The sequence below is a fragment of the Schistocerca gregaria genome, chromosome 3, assembly GCF_023897955.1.
Source record: "Schistocerca gregaria isolate iqSchGreg1 chromosome 3, iqSchGreg1.2, whole genome shotgun sequence".
NCBI lineage: Eukaryota > Metazoa > Arthropoda > Insecta > Orthoptera > Acrididae > Schistocerca > Schistocerca gregaria.
In genome coordinates this window covers 868,767,326-868,788,929 of record NC_064922.1, presented here as the reverse complement: position 1 = coordinate 868,788,929, position 21,604 = coordinate 868,767,326, and the positions used below count along the sequence as shown (strand labels likewise).

Sequence of the window (21,604 nt, the reverse complement as noted above, 5' to 3'; positions counted from 1 at the left end):
ATCAGTCTGCACTACAAATCTTTTTTGTTGTCTGAGTGGTCTGTTCTTTCTGTCACCTACTTGAGTGACCATTTCCCGTGTGTTGTCAATTTGCTGACTCCTACCCCACCTTCATGCACACCAAAATCGCAATTTTGCACTGTACATTGTCCATCTCTCAGTGCAATGGTTTCGGGAAACCTTGCAAGTGCTCACTCTGATGGAGCCACTGTAATGTTTGTGTGGGTTCCTGGTCATGTCAGTCTGACGGGAAAGGAGGCTGCTGACGATGCTGCTAAGGGTGTAGTCCTCGTACCTTAGCCCACTAGTTCTTACATTCCCTCTAATCATCTCTGTGTTGCCATCTGTCAAGAGGAGGTGTGACTTTGGCATTACCACTGGTCCTCCCTTCATGGAAATGAGCACTGGCTTGTTAAGCCTCTCCCAGTGGCTTGGATGACCACCTCTCGCCCCTCCTGACATGAGGTCATTTTAAGTAGACTGTTTATTGGGCACTACCTTTTTAGCCATTGCCATTGAAGTGGCGCACCCACCACTTTTTGCACATTGTGCCCAACTTTTAACTGTCTGCTATTTCCTGATGGAATGCCCTTTTTTTGAATGGTTATGTTCCTGTTTGAGTTTGCTGTCTTGAGTTATTGGCCGTTTTAGCGAACAACGGGTGGGTTGTCGACCACGTTTTACATTTTATCCGTTGTAGCAATATGGTGAAGGCCATTTAATTTGTCGTTCCGGACCTCCATTTCCCTTTTGTGTATTTTATGGAAGTCCTTTAGTTTTTTTGTCAACTTGTGTCTCAAAATTTGTCAGGGAGAAATGCTGAAACGTGTCTGGAAATCAGGAAAATGCCAGGGAATTTCACGTGGGGATACTTGTGGCCACCCTGATATTGTATTTCAGGTTCTGAAATTTTTTTAAAGTTCTTGGGAAACTCTTCCACATTTTTAATTAAACTCCACCTTTTAATGTATACCATAAAACAATAACAAGTACAGTACAGTGGGGTACTGAAGCAGTAAAAACATCTAGTGCTAGAAAAAGAGTATTACACATGGAACTAAAACACAAGTCCTGGCTTAATCTGTGGGGGGGGGGGGGGGGGGGGGGGAGATAGAAGATTTTTAAGACAGACAAAAGCGTGTTACGTTTTCGACAGATTTGTAGATGTAGTGTAGTGGTAGCGTTATCGCCTACCATGCAGGGGGCCCGGGTTAAATTCCCGGCAGGAGACTGGGTGTTGTGTGTCCTTCATCACCATTGACTGGCAAGTCGCCGATGTGGCATCAACTAAAAGAACTTGCAATACGGCGATCGAACTTCCCTGAATGGGGCCTCCCGACCAACTATGCCATACGATCATTTAATTTAATTTTGTTGGCAAAATTAGCACTTCTGCAGACAACTCCCTGCTTGTCACAGATGTTTTTTGTGGCCTATCAAAGACCTTTGATAATTTGAGCCACTGCTTGTTATTTTCTAAACTGGAAAAAATTGAATTGGGAGCAGTGTGTTAGAATGGTTTAGGTCGTACCTAACCAACCACAAACACTGATTATAACATCAGGGAGAAAATTAGTTTCAGAATGGAAAAACATTTCACAAAGAGTAGCATCAAGATTCAGTCATAGGTCCCATTCCATTTATTTTACATACAAAATCTACTGCTTATTACTGAGTTTTATTTGCAGATGCTATACCTGTAATAATTGAAACCAGCACTGCTGAACAAATTCCTCAAACTGTCATAAATACCTTATAACAATTAGACAACTGGTTTAAACTAAATGAATTAAAATTAAACATGGAAAAAACTCAATTAATGCAGTTCAAATCACAATAAGCAAAGCTAATGATTTTCAGATATATCACAAAAATTGGAATTTGTCTGAAATTCCTAGGAAAGCCATTGGATAAAAATTTATCATCGGTGCTCACAATATATAGTCCCTCACTAGAAAATGAAATATCATGACGTTTACAATGATATTGTTTAATGCTACCAGTATTAACATAAGGAAAGCTACTTCAAACCAGTAATAAAGTACAAAATTCTGTTTTGGGTTAGCTCGAAATATACGCCTTGTATATTAAAACTTTGGAAAACCATCTTTGGAAAAATGCAAATGTAATGTGAAGAAAATAGTCGCCCACTTCCAAAAAATTGAGTATATTAATCATTCCCTCCCTGTGCATATATGAACTGCTTATCTTCGTGTATAGTACACCTGACTTATGTGGAATGAAACAATTTCATTATGATTACCACACCAGAAAGCAAAATAATTTTATGCTGCATGCTCATCATTTAAAACTTTATGTTCAAACTCTGCAGTATATAGATTTGAAAACGTTTAACAAAGAAGTGCTTAGTATTACTTTAGAATCACTTTAAAAAAAGAACTTATGACAAATATTATTTAATATGAAAGTTCATGAAGGATGATCTGAACATTTGAGTGGGAGAGAACACATTACTTAGGATTAAAGTTTGTTTTGAACAATCGCTGTGTGTCAGTTACATTTCCAATACAATGTATTAGTGCTACTTTACAGGAAACTGAAAACCAAATTTTGTTTTTTTGAGTCTACTGTATGTTAGGCAATGACTGGAAATTTATGTTATGAGACAAACTTCTAGTCTATAGGTCCCTTAACATTTTCTTGTTATTTAAGTGCAAGTTATTTTATCTATAGGTTGTGGAAACAGCCAGTGATGACAGTTTATCAAATGATGATGAAGCCAGCAAAAAAAGGAGAGATATATTGACCAGGAGACCTTCCTACAGGAAAATACTGAATGATCTTGGTGGTGGTGAAATTGCAGGTAACAAACTGAAATTTGTAATTATGTGCTGATACTTGGAGCTTGCACGATGTCAGTTTTACATTTAGAATGTTCCATTACTTTAAACTTTGAGCTGAATTACTATTTTATACCTTGCATGTTATTTTAGAATTGGTAACACCTTGAGTATGTTCAGAATGTTTAGTTCAAATCTGCACAATAGTAAGATTTTCTGGCTGCGAATGATGTTTTAGCAAAATTAAAGTTGAGGCTTTCCTTAATTTGTGTAACACAGATTTTTTCAGATTGTTTAATGAGAGGCTTCTAAAATTATTGGGTATGGAAATAGCAGCAGATATATGAAAAGCTTGTAATGCACATAACAAGAATGGACCACACTACTGAAGGACCAGAGATTGGGGTTAATGGTGCGTGTGATGTTATCTTTTTCGCAGTGGGTAGAGTCGAATCCTCGTCAGAGTGTGACACAAATGAGGACAGCGAGGTGTCGTCCCACTCAATTCCTTCTCACTACCAGACTCATGCAGGTTGGTTTAAACATTGCTTGTCTGGTTCGCTTTCCCTTGGTTCCTACTCCCTGTACTCCTTCAAAATTCTGTCAGCTTGTGCATTTACATCATTGAGAAGTAACAGAATATAGGAACATAAGTTACTAGAAGTTAAATGTTTAGGAAAGGTAAGTTTGCCTCTGCATCTGACAAACAAATTTGTGACTGAGCTTAATCACCACCACCACCACCATCCTGTATCTCCACTTAGCAGGAAATGTTATCCCTTTCCTAAGTGCAGATTACCCCAATCCTGAAAGGTCTTCATAATGGGTAGCTCTCTTCAGACTCAGTTTACTGGCTCTGTTACAAGTTTGACTTGTCATGCAAATGAGGTGTAGGTCTTTATTTAGTATTTGTGTTTTCAGTGAAACTGGACATCTTACTTAAAAATAAGTTCTTACTCCTGATTCTGTTTTATCTGGGTATGTTGATCAGCCTCTAAAGTTGTGTGGCATAAAACTCCTTCCCATTCTCCACATGTTGCTCATTATGAATATTCTACTGTACATTTGTATCAGTCATTGTACATTACATGTTGGCCATACTAGAGGTAATCATTGTTCCTGTTGCATGTCAATCCTTTCTGTATATTGATTGATTATAATTGATTCATCATATATAAACAAACAAATTTAAGAAAATATCAAAACTAGACATATTCGCCTTCAGGGATTGTCCATGGTTATTGCATATATAAAACTGTCCAAACTCAGCCTCCAGATTGCTTTCCTGTATTTCCATAGGACTTCTTTGGGGGCAGATGCCTATATTCATATCTGTTACAGTAAAATTAAATTAAATTACAATTGGTTCAAACTAAAAGTGGTTTAAGATTTATGTTTTGAAAGGTTCAACATTCTTTAGAAAGTAGTTGTAATAGTACAGTTGTGCAACATATTTGCTACAGTTACAGAGCAACGTGTCAAATACAGAACTGAAAGTTCACTGTAATAAACTAACAGTACATCAGGCTACTGCTGCTGCATAAAAGTTTTTTAGCATAATCAAATAATGGAAAATCCAGGATACAATGTGACACTATTATGAAAAGAATAGTTGCTACTCATCATATAGTGGGGATGCTGAGTTGCAGATGGGCACAACAAAAGACTGTTGTAAAAAAAGCTTTCGGCTAACAAGGCCTTCGTCAGAAATAGACAAAACACACACACCTCTCTCTCTCTCTCTCTCTCTCTCACACACACACACACACACACACACACACACACACACAGTGCACGCTACCAGTGTGTCTGGCTGCTGATGCCTGACTGTTTTGTAGTATAATATGAATTATGTTAGTCCACGAGAGAGGGGGGAGGGAAGAGTTGTTATTCAGCACTGTAGGTGTTGCGCCAGTAAGATTTTGTAGGAAAAAAAAAAAAAATTATAAATCTGCAGTTGCCCGATATACGGTTAGTTATGACAGAGAACTTTCAGTTCCATGTATTCGACTTGGTATTCTGTAACTGCAACTAATTTCTTGAGAAATTTTGAGCCTTTCTAAACATAAGCCTTAAACCATTTATCATTTGAACCCATTGTAATTCTATTTTTCTGTAATAGATAAAGAGGATGGGCGACAGGCTTGAAACTGGCCATATGGAAATAAATGAAAACACTCTGGAGACTGAATTTGGACAGTTTTATTTTAAATAAGAAGAAAAAACACTACATATGATTGAGTTGGTTCTGTAGGTATTGTCTTCTCTTAACTTTAAATTGTATTCCTTTCTACTATGGAAATCCATGGTACTTCATCATAAGCTGCATGACTTTATGTATGTTGATACAGCTTATTTCATTTTTAAGGCTGCGGTTTGCTGTCTGTATTGATATTTTTATATTTTATTCTCTCTCTCTCTCTCTCTCTCTCTCTCTCTCTCTCTGTCTCTCTGTGTGTGCGCGTGTGTGTGTGGGGGTTAAGATAACAAAGAATAAAAATCAGCTGGTTTGATTTCAGATGGAGACTAATAGTCTACTACTTTTCAGATTTATGCCTTTTTAATCTTTCAGAACAATAACATAGCCATTTTATGCAGAATTAAGAATATGATTTATCATTGGCATTTTCATTAGGAACACATCCAACCTTCTGTATCCCAAGTTTATTTCCGCATACTTGCAGTTTGGTTTGCGTGGCCACTCACCCTCACACAGATGTGCAATCACAAATTGCGAGGCAAGGATGCGTGGCCCTTCCTCACATCTAAGTAACATGGCAGCCTGCTTTGTCACAGTGGAGTGACACTGATAGGTCTGACATGTGTTGGAATGCATTTCAAGTTAGGATTAAATTAATGTTTAAAATGAGTCAGTTGATTGAAATTATCAACTGTAACTAATTGGGTTTATAATATTAAAAATTCTTTCGATTTTACTGTAGTCTAAATAACTTAACATTACTTCATGTGTGAATCCTGTTCTCATGAAATTCTAGAAGTAACTGTTGAGGAACAGGGTAGTGTTGACATTTGGTTGGTGTATCGCTAGCGTTCTTCCTGAAATTAAATGTCAACTTGAACTAAACACATAATCAGGTGAAGTGCTAATAACTATACTCCTTATATATTTTAGCCACATTCACAAACTTATAATACTGATTTTCCTGTAATATCAAATTGCTATCAAAATTAAATAAAAATAACTTGGGACACACCACATTTTGTATGAAGATACCAGTTGAGTTCTGTATACATTAGCAGTTCTGATAGGACAGAAATTCATGGTTTGTGATATAGGCATGTGCTACATGTGAATAACAATGTCTTTTATACTGTGATGATGTGAACCAAAGCCAGTAGTTATGTCACAAAGACAATTATGCAACTGTGTGCCATGCATTTAAAGATATAATAAATTTTGCTGTTGTTTCATTCTCTCTTCAGAATGGCACAACTTAATCAGGGAAATAACCTAGTAATAGTGTCCATACAGTTCTTCTGGGTTTTAGCTAGCATCATTTTATAGAATGTTGAACCAACTGTACAACCATTCAAACAAGTGGCCATTTATAACTTGATGGACACTTGCAGTTAGTTCTCCATTTTATAATATGATGTGGTCTACAACCCTGAAGAATTTTGTGAGAGCTGACTCTAGCCACAAAAGCCTATGAAGATAATGACTTATTATAGCTGTTACAGATGGCAAATCTTCATTGCAATGACTGGAATAATGGAGCAAGTGAATGCTGTATGGCCAAATGTGCCAAGCCGTATGGCTTTCATTATACTGAGATTAAAATAATTTTGCAGTTAACATTTAAATAAGTTGAAAGGTAGAGGTCGGCTGGCAGCTGTGTTTCTTTCTCGAGGGCCACATATTAGCTGTGTAGTCTGCTTTGTGAGTACTAAAAGTATGTTGCTACCAGCAACACTGGCCTGTGCCACTGCAATTTGTCAATCACAGTATTATTTTATTTGAGCTGTAGGTGAAATAGTATTGAACATCTTCCACAACACGGGCCACAGCTGCATATAGTGCATTTGTGTCATTTCTGGTGGTGCTGTGCACATGCAGTCCTCTACTTTCGTGGTCCAGGTGGCCTTATGGCCTTATTGGTTTCAATTGCTTAAGTCCCTGCCCCCACCCCCATCTACACTCCCTCTCCCTTCCCAGCCCTACTCCATACCTCAAAACAGTACGAAACTGTGCAGTGTAGCCATATATTTTTACTGGGAAAACCCGTAGTTAGACCACAAGTGAAATCTTTGTGATTTAAGATTATTGAAATTCTCTACATCAAAAAAGAATGTGTAATCAGTTTTTGTAGGAAGTAATTTGCTTCCCTGTCATATTTGTTTTTTGTGCTTCCATAGCCAATATTCGTTTAAAGTATTTTTTAAGTAGTGAGTGTAAAGCCCATTATCTATTTATCTTAATTTGTGTTGTTACATAACACCTTTGTGGTTTTCCCCTCTAACCTTCCTTGCTGCAGATATTGTTCCCTGTGATATTGAATCTGTGTGTGTTCTGTTAAATGTGTGTTAAAACAGACTCCTGTTAACACAGTATGAAAAAGTTGACATGTATTTGCACTGTTTCGAAGGAGTTTATTTTAATAACAACTAAACAACTTACAGTAAAAACAGAAAAAAGTTCAGCTATAATGTCTCATCAAGGTCTATCCTATGATGTGTAATGTTGTTGCTGCTTGATACCATCGTGTGTAATGTTTTTGTTTCATGATTTTAACACATTGGTGCATTGGTGCTTTTGCTTAATGCATAGAACCACAATAAAATTTCCATTTGCTGAGCAACAGCAGACACAGGAGTCAATAAAACAATTACTGAAACATTCGGTTTTTTAGGGGCCCTGTCAAAGCACACACAGAAAGGAGGATCCAAATAAATGATTAGAATAAAGAGGTGACATTTCAACAACTGGGAGTTTATAATGAGCAGAGAGTACTGTTGCCAAGCTAGAAATAGTGCATTTTTAAATTGGCTGTTTTGAAGTTTGATTTTTGGAAGACAAGACAGAATTCAAATCTTGCACCACAAATTTACTCTGTTCTGTTGTTGTATATGTGTTGTGGTGGTGGTACATAAGGTTGAAAAACTTTGTTAAAGGAAATGTATGGGGTGTTTAAAAAATCTCTTGCAGTGCCCTAGGATTGTCAGCCGCTCGTGCCGTATGCCACAGTGAATATACCGAAATGAAACTCGGTTACAAGTTATTAATTCATTGAATATTCGTTTTTACTTATAAATTTTCACATTTAATGTTGAAAATGCTCCCCCCCCCCCCCCATGTTGTTGAATAAACAATTCAATTCAATTCAATTCAATTCAATTCATCTGCCGGCCGGAGTGGCCGAGCGGTTCTAGGCGCTTCAGTTCCAGAATCGCGCGACCACTACGGTCGCAGGTACGAGTCCTGCCTCGGGCTTGGATGTGTGTGATGTCCTTAGGTTAGCTAGGTTTAAGTAGTTCTAAGCTCTAGGGGACTGATGACCTTAGCAGTTAAGCCCCATAGTGCTCAGAGCCATTAAATTCGTCTAATCATGTTTCCAAACACAAACTGTAACATTTCTTCTGTAACAGAAGCAATGAAAGTGGATATGGCAGTTTTCAATTTGTCGATGGATTTTGAATGGTTTTTATACACAGTTGCTTTCGCTGCACCCCAGAAGGAAAAAGTCAGGCGATTGTGGAGACCAAAGTCCCTGTGAAATTATGCTATCACCAAAAACATCAGCAAGCAGTGACATTGAAACGTGAGCTGTATGTGTAGTTGCACCATCTTGTTGAAATTTTCACAGAATGAAGTGGTTCCTAATGAATACATAATGGATTTGCAGTACTCCACGTAAGAGAATTTTGCGAGTTCATGTACTCGGATAAATGAAACACCACCTCATCAGTGAAAATGTTTCATTAGGAACATCCCTTCCATTTTGTTGAGCGAAATTTTTGAACCATTGACAATAATGCAGCCTCATGCCATAAGTATTTTTCAGTTCTTGAACGACTGTCACTTTGTATGGTAAAAGTTCTAATTTTTTCCTTAACAGCTGTGTGGGCCATTTCGACACTAACATCGATTTCCTGGCCGAGTTTTCTTACTGACTTGTTCAGACTCGTCAACATTTTATCAAAATATCGAGTAGTTTATCCTCAGACAAAATGCTAGGACGACCACTTCTCAGTGCATCTGTCATGAACCCGTACTTCAAAATTTGTTAATCAGATCTCTTATAGTACCATGATGTGTTGAGTGTTGTCTACGGGAAAACTGAATTAAATGTTTGATGAACTGAAACTGAGTATTTAGTGCCAGCTTTGAACACTTGTTCTACTAAAAACATGTGTTCTTCAATGGATAGCATTTTAACAGTGACAAAAACAAAACAGACGAACAAAGGAACTAAACTTAAATGTTCACGTCAACATGTAACAACACATACCAATGATACTACTGATGCTGACTGAGGTAAATGAAACAGTGGAATGTTGGGAGAGTCCACTTGAAGGGAAGTAACCCAGGCAGGCAAACAATCATACGGCACGTGCAGTTAACAATCATACGACACTGTGGAGAGACTTTTTGAACACCCTGTATAAGTGTGCAAATGTGGTAACACTTTGCAAAAGTTTACTGTTCACAAGATGAAGCTATCCGAAGCATACATGTTTCTGATTGTGACAATATAGTCAGTGGCAATTTGTCAGAATGTTGATATTGGCTACCAAGTTCATTATTTTTGCCACTCGCCAAAGTATATTTATCATATTGCTATACTGAATGAAAGTAGAATCCCTAATCCCAGTTCCTGAATTTGTTCTTTATCAGCAGACAATCTTAGAAGTGTAGTTTACTTTATTACATTAGTCATCTTATAACTTTATCTTCATTCACTATACTCTGTTCCCACGGCACTGAGGATAAGAGAGATTCTGGAGAAATGCAAAGTTGCATCTCATTATTTTAGTACCCTTTCATTTGTTGACCCTTTACCGTATCCTATCTTTTAATATTTTATTTACAATATAAGGAAAAAGGTAGATTGCTACTCAGCGTAAAGATGACACATTGAATTGCAGACAGACGAAATGAAAACACTGTTACACATTTAGCTTTCAGCCAAAGCCTTCTTCAGAAAAGAGAAAAAACACACACACATTCATTCACACAAGCAAGCACACCTGACACATACATGCCCACTATATCAGACTGCTGGGACCAGAATGCAACTGTCACCTTGAACATAAGCAGCAATCTGGAGGGGGCAGAGAAGGGATAACATGGTTAGAGTGGAGGAGAGAAGAGTGCTGTCTGACAGAGCATGCAGGAACTAGGAGGCGGCATGACGAGACTGCAACCAGGTGCACCACAGGAGGTAGTAGGGAGGGGGGAGATGGGGGGGGGAGGGGTGTATTAGCAGAGGGTGATGGCTTACGTAAAGAGGGTAAGGGGAGATGACACTTTAGGTTACCTTAGGTTGAGGCTGGGGCAATTAGAGAGCAGAGAATGTGTTCTAAGTTTGAATCCCGTTTGCGCAGTTCAGAAAAGCTGGTGGTGTAGGGAAGGATCCAGATGGCCTGAGTAGTAAAGCAGCCATTGCATTCAAGCATGTTATGTTCAACTGCATGTTGTGCCACAGGGGGATATCTAGTACTGATATTTTCAGCCCCTTTCCATTTTGTAATTTAGGTTTATGTTATTTTGGATCACCTGCATCTACTTGTACATGTATTTTTGATCAAAGAGTAATGATACAAACATGTACTGTTTCTTCAGCTGAGATGTAAAATTATTGTGAACATAAAATGCAGATTCTTTTCAGTGGCATGAGAAAATAGAGGTTCTCCTTAGGCAGTTTGTACTTTTTATTCATACCTGATTAGACTGAGATCGGAGAAAAAAGTTGGTATTTCTACATTTTAGGAGTAAGTAATCTGCAGCAGACAGAGGGATTAATAAGGATACTGAATCACATAAAGGTGTAATCTTTTATAAACATGGATAGTTCTCATTGCTATTCTTAAAAGTATTACTTCTTACATCTTAAATCTATCATTTTTCCATTCTTATATTTAATTTTATTTTCATTTGCATTTTACATTTTTAGAATTTTGCAAGCATCCTGGTTAGATGTATCCTGTGCTTAGCAGTGGGTGGTAACATACATGAATAATAGTTGTAGCTGAGTACTCACAAACACCCCCTTCCATCCCCCCTCCTACACACACACACACACACACACACACACACACACACACACACACACATTTTCTTGCATGAAATTATGTGAGTCCTTCTCTGGATATTTTCATTTAATTCTGCAGTACCCTTTGTGGGTAGCCATGAATACTTAAAATGTTGGTTAATTTATTGGCATGTTCATTTGCATGGCAAAGCATTTTTGGAATATTTGCTCCTTTATTGTAATTATTGTCTGCTTTGTGAATAATTGATGCAAGGGAAATTCTTGATCCATGTATCTCCTAATTATTTGCTATACACATAAGGTCAGCAATCTTCAATAGGAGGAAAGTATAAATCCTATATGAGGGAACTATACACTAAATGCTTGGTGAATTAGAATAAATGTTATGGCAATGCAAGGGCTTAGGTGTACCACAAGCATGTAAACAGATGTTTAGGGGAAGGAGCTTTCTTAGACTACCTGTTTATCACACTTCTGTATCAATGGCTCAGAACTGCCAGACTTTGCGTCTTAAAAATATTGTGTACTTTTGCTTATATGAGACTCACGACACAAATAATGTACTAACTAATGTACAATTTCTCATCTGATACCTTGTTTGCATATCTCAATAAATATCCAAATTCTTGATTCAGAAATTTGTAATTTTGAACTTTTAGGGCTTTTGCATGTCACCGTGCCAAGAGTGTACCCACGATCTCTCTCTCTCTCTCTCTCTCTCTCTCTCTCTCTCTCTCTCTCTCTCTCTCTCTCTCTGTGTGTGTGTGTGTGTGTGTGTGTGTGTGTGTGTGTGTGTGTGTGTTTGTTTTTTGGGGGGGGGGGGGGGGGTGATTAATGAAAGAAGTTTTCATTTCGCAACAAGTGGCTCTGGGAGCACTTGCTACTGCTAAATATATCTTACATAGTCTGGCTTCCTTCAAAGCGATAAGTCTATCTGTGTGCCATAGCAGGATGAGAGTTCTTTTAAAAAGTATTTTTTGTTTTGTGGGGGAGGGGATAATGGCACAAGCTGCTCTTCCCTGTACTTCACTGGGTACGCCCTTGCACAGTGCAATTACATTTAATTATCAGTCTGTGTAATTAACTTTGTTGTTCTGAGAATCTTTAATGAGTGTTGCTTCTTTACATTTGAGAGCTTGTTTTAGCTTCCATTTGCCATCCTCGGATTATTTTTGATTGTTCAAATTATACTACATACTCATCATTTTCTGATACTTTCAATTTTAGATGTAAATATTATTTGTATTTGTGTTAAATTTTGTATATGGAGTCACTGCAAGTAAAAATGTCATAAATTTTATATCAATATGTTTCTGCCGCCATTGACAGGTAGTGTAATGTGGATTAAGAGAAAAGTCTTTTGTTGCAGTGATACCCGGCACAATTCAGATTGGCAGCCAAGGGGAAACAGTACAAGGCTTGCACACTCTCACCATGACTAATGCTTCAACGGGTGGCGCTATTGTACAGTATGCCACACAGGGACAAGATGGACAGTTTTTTGTTCCAGGTATATGTGTCATTTAGAACAAATATTGAACCATCTTCATAATGTTACCAGTTTCATTTTCTTTTGATCTTCTCTTGTATGTTCACTAACATTGGTATACTATTTCTTTCTGGTTCTCCTGTATACCAAATCTTCATTCACCTAAACTCTTCGTTCTCTTTATCTGGTTTTCCCCATTACAGATACTCACACATAACAAAAAAGTTTGTATTGTGGGTATCTGCGACTGAGGAATTGTATCATGATGAAAAAAAACTGCTCCAGCTGTATGATAGATATTTAGTTATATACCAACTAGTTGTATTTCACTATTAGAGTCGCGTCTTCAGGATAGCATTTGTTAATAAACAATATCAAAATGAATAAAGATGGCCCAGTTAAAATCTAATTGAATTGTACTCAAAACTGTATAAGAAACTTACGTACTTTTATGTATTTCATTACTTACTCAAGGGTAAGCAGTGGATGACCCAACAGTCTCTATCCAATTGTAATAAGAATATTCAACCAAGAGGTTGGTAGTCAAGCTAAAATATAGCAAAATGCAGGGAACATTGTTCTATTAAAGGGAAACGAGAATAAGGATAATGTGGTGAACTAGATGGATGTAAAAGTACATAACAAATTATATGTGTAGGTGATGAAAACCTACATGAACCTGGTAGGGTAAAACAGATCTCTGCAACCAGAGCCTGCCAAATTGTATAATAGTTGATGGTCAAGTCTACAATACATAAAATGCCACTTTTGAAACAGTCAGTCATCGAGGTAATCTTGGCGACCTCTGCGTTCCTCATATTGTTACAATGGTGTTTTTTCTTTGGTAGGTCTACATTATATTTTTAATTTTCCATTTCCCAAGTCTTTTACCTCGATGATTGTTTTGGAGGCAGCATTTATCAAGACGTAACCTTCATTGCCTATTGTACAACCAAAAAGGCTCTGTGTTCAGAAATTTATTTTACCTTAGCAGGTTAAGTTAGGTATTCACCACCTACACGTCATCTGTTTTACACGTGTAAACCCGTCTAAGATACTGCTCTATCCTTATTCTAGGTTTCTTGTGTTGGAATGATGATCCCCACATTCTGCTGAATTCTACCTTTACTACCAACTTGTTTAAGGTTGAAAATTTTTATTATAATTGGACAGAGAACATTTGGTCGCCTACTGGTTATCACTTCAACAAAGTTGTAAAATAAATGTGAGAAGATAATTTTCCTTTATAGTTTTGTGTACAGTTCAACTACATTTTAACTGAAACACAGTCTTTATACTTTTTTCTCGTGTTTATATGCAAATGTGACCCTGAAGATGTTGCTCTAGTGCTGTGAAACTATAGTCCATTTAAAATTACTTGATAGTTGACATCTGTCATTTGTCGCTACCTTGTTGCCATATTGGGTGACCTCTACCGCTCGGTTGCAGGTAACACACAAACACGGCAAGTCACTTCACAAATGTTATCAGTGTTTCACACAGAGCAATGTTGGAAGTGGACACTGCGAGGTATGTCGGAAATGTGAGCTGCTCTGTCAACAGTTGCTTTCAATTGACCAATGACCGAAATGTGACAGACAAAGCATTTTGTAGCTTTGAATTTAACCTTGTGTTGTCAGATAACCACAACAATATGCAATTTATCTGAGAAAGCAGTGGTCAACAATCTGTGGCAGAACTAAAATCATGATCCCTTTGTTCATGGCTATAAAAGCTAATCTCTGTAAGAAAACATAAGACAGAAGTAGTTTAGTTTCAGTGCTAAAAGTAAACTGTAATTTCTCATTACCGTTGGTTACCTGAAACTATCGTCTAGTTAGCTAAACGGGCTGTCACATTACCAACCAATGGGCACTCCTCATTGGCACTTGGTTTCCAGGTTATAGGTGACAGAGGCAGATTCCAAACAAAAAAGTGATAGGAAGAAAAATAGAGCAAATAAAAAAGTCAGTCTGATGATGAAAAGGATTGGTAAAAAATTATAAATAGAATAAATTACTTGTAAATAAATTAATTGAATCAAAATGATGATTAACTCTTTTGTTTAGGTTTAGAAATAAAAGCTTTAGACATATTGATGAGATTCGATCGTACGACCCTCAATGTGGCAGTTTAATACGATAACCATGGTGCTATAGTACCGCTCTGAGTCTGGTTTTTATATTTTTGAGTGTGATCACACAATACCGTGCGTGCGTGCGTGCGTGTGTGTGTGTGTGTGTGTGTGTGTGTGTGTGTGTGTGTGTCATGTACGATGAAATATGAAATAAAAGTGCCAGACCCATGGTTTGGGATCCAGACAAATCCAGAAAGACTGGTGGACAAGGGATTGGAAGTAAACAGACTAGTTGTTGCAGAATAGCAATGGTCAACTGTTTGGGCATGATGTTGAGCACTCTGGTTGGAGGGAACTAGCTTCAGTGTTTTAAGTCAACTATCAAGTAATTTTAATCAGATTGTAGTTGGTGTATAAATAAATATTTATCATACATCTGAAGTGATATTTTTCATCACAGTACTCACCGGACTGTATGTCTGTCTGTTCCTTAAAATGAATGAGACAATTTTACAAAAGTTCTAAATAATTGTATGAAATAATGCTGTTTCCGTCACTCTAGAACACATTTAGTTTTATGATAATGTTCCAAACTCTGATGATTTTCTACATGATCAGGCTGACCAACATTACCATAGAGCGAAACATTTAATCATGAAATGATTCTGCATTCCTTTCTGTTGTTAATCATGCTGTTGACTTTTTTAACTAATAGCATGTAGCTCTTTGTTTTGGTGAGCATTTTCATCAACTCCCTTTCAATCGAGATATTTAGTTAGTAGAATCTTTATTTCATAGTATTCACTATAATCCACAGCTGCTAATAAGAGTAATTTAAATTCAGTTTGGAGTATTGTACTGTGGGTACTGCTGGTAGTACAATGAGGCATTAGAAGCAAATGAGCGGGGGTGTGTGGAAGGCCACAACACTTTCATAACCCTGCAGTGGCTATTCCTTTCTCACTGGGAGTGCGGAGGGTATAAATTGTAGAGGGAGACAAAGAGATGAATACACCAAGCAGATTCAGAAGGATGTAGGTTGCAGTAGGTACTGGGAGATGAAGAAGCTTGCACAGGATAGAGTAGCATGGAGAGCTGCATCAAACTAGTATCTGGACTGGAGACAACAACAACAGCAACAACGACATAGTGCTGTTGAAAAACAGAGCTCACAAGTGTCACCCGCAATCAAATGAGTCTAATAACATCGTCGTCATTTGAAATCTTGTGGAAGGTGACAAGTGTTCCATTCAAAGTTGAGATTTTAAGCATGTGGATCAATGTGATGAAAAGGGTGTGGTGAATAGCCACCAAGAAGAGCTTGCCCAGTCGGTGGCCCCACCTGACAACTTGCGTATGATAACATCGCCTACGTATATGGGCATGTACAGGGAGGCAATGGATGAAAGTGACACAGATGGTTGTCCCAGTGCAGCTATCAGAAGAAATATGGAAATGAGCATTGGACTGTTCTTACTGGACAAGCAGCTGTGGGCTTGTTCACAAACTATCGTGCAATCTGTAAGTGCAGATGTTTTGCCAAAGAGGACAAGGCAGGTTACTGTCTCCACGACCGATGACAAGAGAAGCGCTACAGCTGACACCAGTGTTTTCTGGACAAATGTGCCATCCGAGCTCGTGGCTCACCCAATTCAAACTCCCACAGAAGATGAACTCCCGCCGACAACCAGTTTCTATCATTGTCAGGGGAACAGATGCAGTTGTGCCACCAGAGAAGAGGCCAGCTCTCGTGCTAAGTCTTTGAGGTGAAGGAGACTACAAAAGCTTCTTGCGACACATCAAACAGTGGAAGATTGCGACAGAGGACTGCAGGAAAAGGCACAGTGAGATCGCAGGTCTCTGCAAGGCAAACTATAGGAGGGGTGACAAACAAGGCAGAGGCATGGTCACTGCCTTTCTAAATGCATGCCTCCACCCCAGAGTGGCTGATAAAGGTGGCATTTAAGTATTCCCTCAGATGCGTGAACTCTTGATCACCCAAAATAACTGCCGGAGGACCTCGGGCATGACATACATGGTGATGTGAATAAGGTCATCGGAGACATACAGCATTCCCTTCTCTCCTCGTTGTTACCACAGATAACTTTGAGTTCAAGAAACACCATTATGTGACTCGGGGCCCAACACAGCGGTCAATGTTGAGCTGCTGAAACACGAGGGGCTGTCTCAGTGCTTCGACTGGCAAAGGGCAGAGCATATGGCACAGCGCTGCTCACTCGCTGAGACAAATGTGAAGTGCATGGCGACATGGGAGCAAGCAATACACACTTCTGGATGCATGTCTGCTGAAGTGCAAAAAGCAGTTGTGGCAAGTACGTTGCAAAATACTGCGGATGTGAAAAGTGCAAGGCCACAGTAGCACACAAGTGTAGCCTGCTACACGAGGCAAAGGCAAAGTGCTCCACTCAGTGTTCACACTGAGGCGCACTGACAACTGAGAGACTGGTTAACATTTCCAACAACCCAGCAGTGCTGTGCAATACTGGCTGGAGAATCTGCTTCCACTCCAGAAGACAACAGTAGATGGCATATACATGCCAGAAAGCATGCTGGGGCCAGCACTCCAAATGAGCTATAGAGATAGTCTTCTCAGGGGGAAAACCCACTGCCCACCATAGAGAGAGGATAACATCACAGCAGGCACCACTGGTAGCTACATGACAACCATTGTCCACACCATTCTAGTATCCCTGGGTGCTACAGCCACTGCTGTAACCAGTGGTGATCTGGTTTCCTTAACCATCTGGCTTACTGCAGCTTTTGACTTGCTGAGACACTGCAGCACATCTCCAACAACGTGGTGAAAGCTGCACAAGCAGCCAAGTTGTCTGCTCCATAGCTGGCTAACTGAAATCTCTCCCGACACCGTCTGCACCTGGAGTGTTGATATCTGATCAGTTTGCCGGCCTGGGCCGCTGGCAACACTGCTGCCAAAATAGGAGAAGAAAAACTGCAAAGCACAATAAAACAAGAGAACAAATATTTTTTGTACATACATTAATGGGGCATAGGTCCGTGTGCCCAAACTCCTCCAGAACCAGGGAGTGAATGTATTCCCCACAAAGATCCCTAGTGAGGGAGAGCCACACACAATTATGAGATCTTACCAGGAATGTGCTTAACTTTTACAAGAAAAAACCTAGACAGCTGTAAGTGTAATGTGGTGTGGGCCCCCTTGTGTCTTCAGTGAAGTACAGTGAAGTGTTAATTGATATATCAGCACCTTCTGAGTAAACTTGATGAAAGGGGAAGAGAGTTACACAAATTACACCCTGTCATGAGACAGTCAGTACGCACAACACACTTAAAAGATGAATTTAGGAAAGAGAACGAGAAGAATGTTGTCCAGTTAGATCCCAGGTTTGCCAGTCATGAAGGAAAGTCGTACCAACTGCCATTCAGGATTCAACACTTAGTTAATTGATTTTCTTCTTGAAAGGATGACAATGAATTCAACACACTATTAGACATTGTTAGTTGATCAGAAAGCGGAAAAATCAGAGGAGACAATTGTGACTACTCATCGGACATTCTTCTTCTGTGTAGTAATGCACAACTGTTTTGTGCTTCTGACTATCAGTGCACAGTTGTGTAAGCAGCCTTAACCAGTGACTAAATCCATTAAATTCCCTCTTGTACACTCTCGTTTCAATTTTAGGTGATTGTGTTCAGTATCCCAGTCTGTAACATTCAGTAATCTACATATGTCTTCTGGGCTATACCTAATGATAAGCACATCAGAGAACTCGAGGCCCATACACACAAAACGATCTGTCTGTGCAAAGATCTGCATGCATCACACCTGCACAGATTGTTACATGTCGACAGCAGATTTGCACAAATAGGAGCTATGTGCAAACCTGGAAGTTTGAGATGGAGGTTTGAGCAAAATTGCTCAAATCTGTGGGCACCAACCGCATCTGCTGCGAATCTGGTGCCCAAGACATGTTTGGATCACCTGTTTCTTTGGTTTAGTGTGTCTTTCCTCAGTGCACAGCAAATTTTAAAATAACAGATGCAAGTCGGTGCTCTGAGTGTTTGTGCTGAATTTATTGAACTGTAAAGGAATCAAAATAAGAAGGCAGTTGCCTGTAATTCTTTAATAGAGACCTTACTAATGGTTGACCCCTTGGCGCAAGGTAATGAAAAATAAATTATTGTTTTTAGGTAGGGAATGAAGATCCCACCTAAGAAGCAAACTAAACTATAGCGTCAAAAGATGATTGATTTTCCAAATCTATCCGCAAATAATATTGCCAGTTGTTGGGTTTGCCCTGCGTCTTGCTGGCAGGACCATAATCATTAGCCACTAGAAATTTCTTTTCTAGACCAATAGATGGTGGACGAGTACTAATTTGGAATGTGTGTTGTGTGAATAAACCACATTTGCAAACATTCATTGCAGTCACAGACATTTGTGCAGATTTCTGCACAGAAAGATCATTGCATGGGTATGGGCCTATAGTCAAGTCTTGGGTTGGTAGGATTGGCCGAAAATTGAGTACCAGAGCTGGCAGCCAGTTGGTACTGCCAGTCTCCTGTACCATAAACTCTACCCATTCTACAGCAACAGCCATGCAACATAATGGTAAGGAACTGTAACTTGGCTTAACTGCCCAGATTGCGTACCAAGTACTGACCTCTCTGAAAATCCTAACATAAATATGTTATGATAGGTGGTTGTTGAAGTGAAACAGTCATTAGAAAGCAAACTCGGTGGTGTCTGCTACAGACCAATCGTATTAGGCTTGCTCAGACAAGTGATACTGTTAGTGGTATGTCTCTGTTTGTTAAGGGAGACAAACTGATCAACAGTTTGACGCCTACTTCTTCTTGAAGAGTATATATACTTACACCTTGACAAATATCTGTAATGGCATTGTATGTTATGGACTGTGGTGTTTGTGAGGAAACCACCAAATGCCTCATCGAGTCCCCCATTCATATTTCAGTACACATACAGATGAACTGTAACTGCTTGTACAGGAAAGACCGTGGTGCCCCTGATTGGCAAAAATTGGCTCACTTCGTGCTTCTATGGAATGCTCAGTGACATTGCCAACCTTAGCTATTTAACAGTATGGTGCAAAACCACTTGAATGAGAAGTGGCAGTTTGAAGATCAAGATAGTCAACATCATCTGGGAGACCAGTGTGCTGACACCACGCCTGTCCATACTATCCAATGAAATCATTGGCAGAGGATGACAGAGCAGTCAGTTGTTCTCGATTGGCCCATCAGTTTCAAAATGTAGGACTTTGCTTATGCTTGTTCATAGTGATTGATTTACAGAAATGAGCAAAGGTGCTGTGCCTAATCTATCTGGCAATTCCTACTCAATTTTTTGCAAGCTATAATCTGGCTGCCACACGAGGAGGAGGAAGTGGCGTTGGCAGTGGTGGCTACCCCGACAGCCAGTGCACTACAAGCTGATTGCAAGTGTCTGCTCTCAGCATCCTCCGTTCGATATGTAATACTGTTCACTTCAACATAACCTTACTGACTGGGAGCAGAAACAAAGTGCATTGAATTCATTTCCCAGTAACACTACTTTTCTACTACTGTAGACAGGAAAAAATTGTAAACTTAGTGCAGGCGAAAAGTTCAGTCCCTCTTCCCAAACCATAGGAGGATTGTTGTTTTCCCACAATTACTAAAGCATTGTTTTAATAAGGACCCCTTCAAATGTAGTGACTTAGCAGCACTCCATAGCAGTGTTTCCAGTGATGAATTCTGCAGGTGTATGACTGGTTTCACCGAATAGTGACATTGCTGGCCAACTAAGTGGTCTGCTTTGCGGCAAGTGGTGGTTGTAAATAGTGGTGGTTGTAAATAGTGGTGGTTGTAAATAGTGGTGGTTGTAAATAGTGGTGGTTGTAAATAGTGGTGGTTGTAAATAGTGGTGGTTGTAAATAGTGGTTCCACTCATGACTATGCAAGAACATTAAGGTAGTGTTCAGACTGCACCACAGCTAACCACTCTCTCAAATGTTGAGATCACAGCACTGCCAATTCAAGAGTCTTGGGTCGCTCTGTCCCTAGTGTAGTAGTTGCTGCAAAGAGGAAGTGGTTTGCACCATTATAGATAATAATTGGGTAGAGACCACATATCGACACAGAAATTTTGCATTGAGACTGAAAAGAGCCTCCCAAATAGAATCTGAAACACAGTGACTACAGCTAAAAGATCGCAAAGAATAATGCGTGGTAGTCCATCATAGGGAAATTTGAAACCAATTTCGCTACCATGTCTTCAACAGAGAAAAACACCATCAGTAAAAAAAGTAATGTTCATTTGTGCCAAATATTGGTATCACAATAAATATTGTAGTAACTAAAATACTTTACAAGTTTAGTATATGCAAAGTTGTATTTCAAGCAAACATATCAGCTGTACGTTAATTGTGATTCCAAGATTGATGTACATTTAAATCATTTCCATGGCCTTCCATCCATGAAGTAATCACCAAATGGTGTTCAGAATGTTGCACTTGAGTCATTGCCAATAAATTTCTAGAGGAATGATTTGAGCCATTCATCTAGTGCTTTGTAACTGAAATCTGTGCTTTTCAGCAAAATTTTTAGTGACGTTTTACCATTGCTGAGATGATCACTTTCTTATAATGACACTAGCAATTTTGGTTTGGGAGGATACTCTTTCCTGCTGTAGTAAGTATAAATATCCCTGCGAATTGCACCAGTCTTGAAAGAATCCTAAGTTAGTGACAGGGTGAGGCCGCTTTTCCTACTTCCCAGGAGTCATGGAAAAATATATTACATGATTCAGACAGCTCGAAATCATTACAGTTCACACCTAGGTTTTTCAAATTTTGCAGTAACACTCACTTGCTTACTGCTGTTCTTGCACTAATTCAAAGAGCTTTCTATAACAGTATCAGCAGGAACTGATGGCTGTGCATGTATACTTGAGTATTCTTTCTCTGTAGTAACTTTAGTGCCTCACTGTCAAGCAGCACACCTT

At 39.0% G+C, this 21,604-nt stretch overlaps 1 protein-coding gene across 5 annotated transcripts in view; it reads left to right on the top strand.

The window, feature by feature from the left end:
* Positions 1 to 21,604, top strand: part of LOC126354898 (cyclic AMP-responsive element-binding protein 1) — a 72,244-nt gene that overhangs the window by 14,726 nt on the left and 35,914 nt on the right. For 3 of the 5 annotated variants that reach the window (XM_050004958.1, XM_050004959.1, XM_050004960.1), the window contains 3 exons: positions 2,695 to 2,824; positions 3,241 to 3,333; positions 12,405 to 12,545. In XM_050004958.1, coding sequence (XP_049860915.1) covers positions 2,695 to 2,824; positions 3,241 to 3,333; positions 12,405 to 12,545 — 364 coding nt within the window. The remainder of the gene's footprint in view (positions 1 to 2,694; positions 2,825 to 3,240; positions 3,334 to 12,404; positions 12,546 to 21,604) is intronic. The other 2 variants (XM_050004962.1, XM_050004961.1) reach the window with 1 other exon arrangement.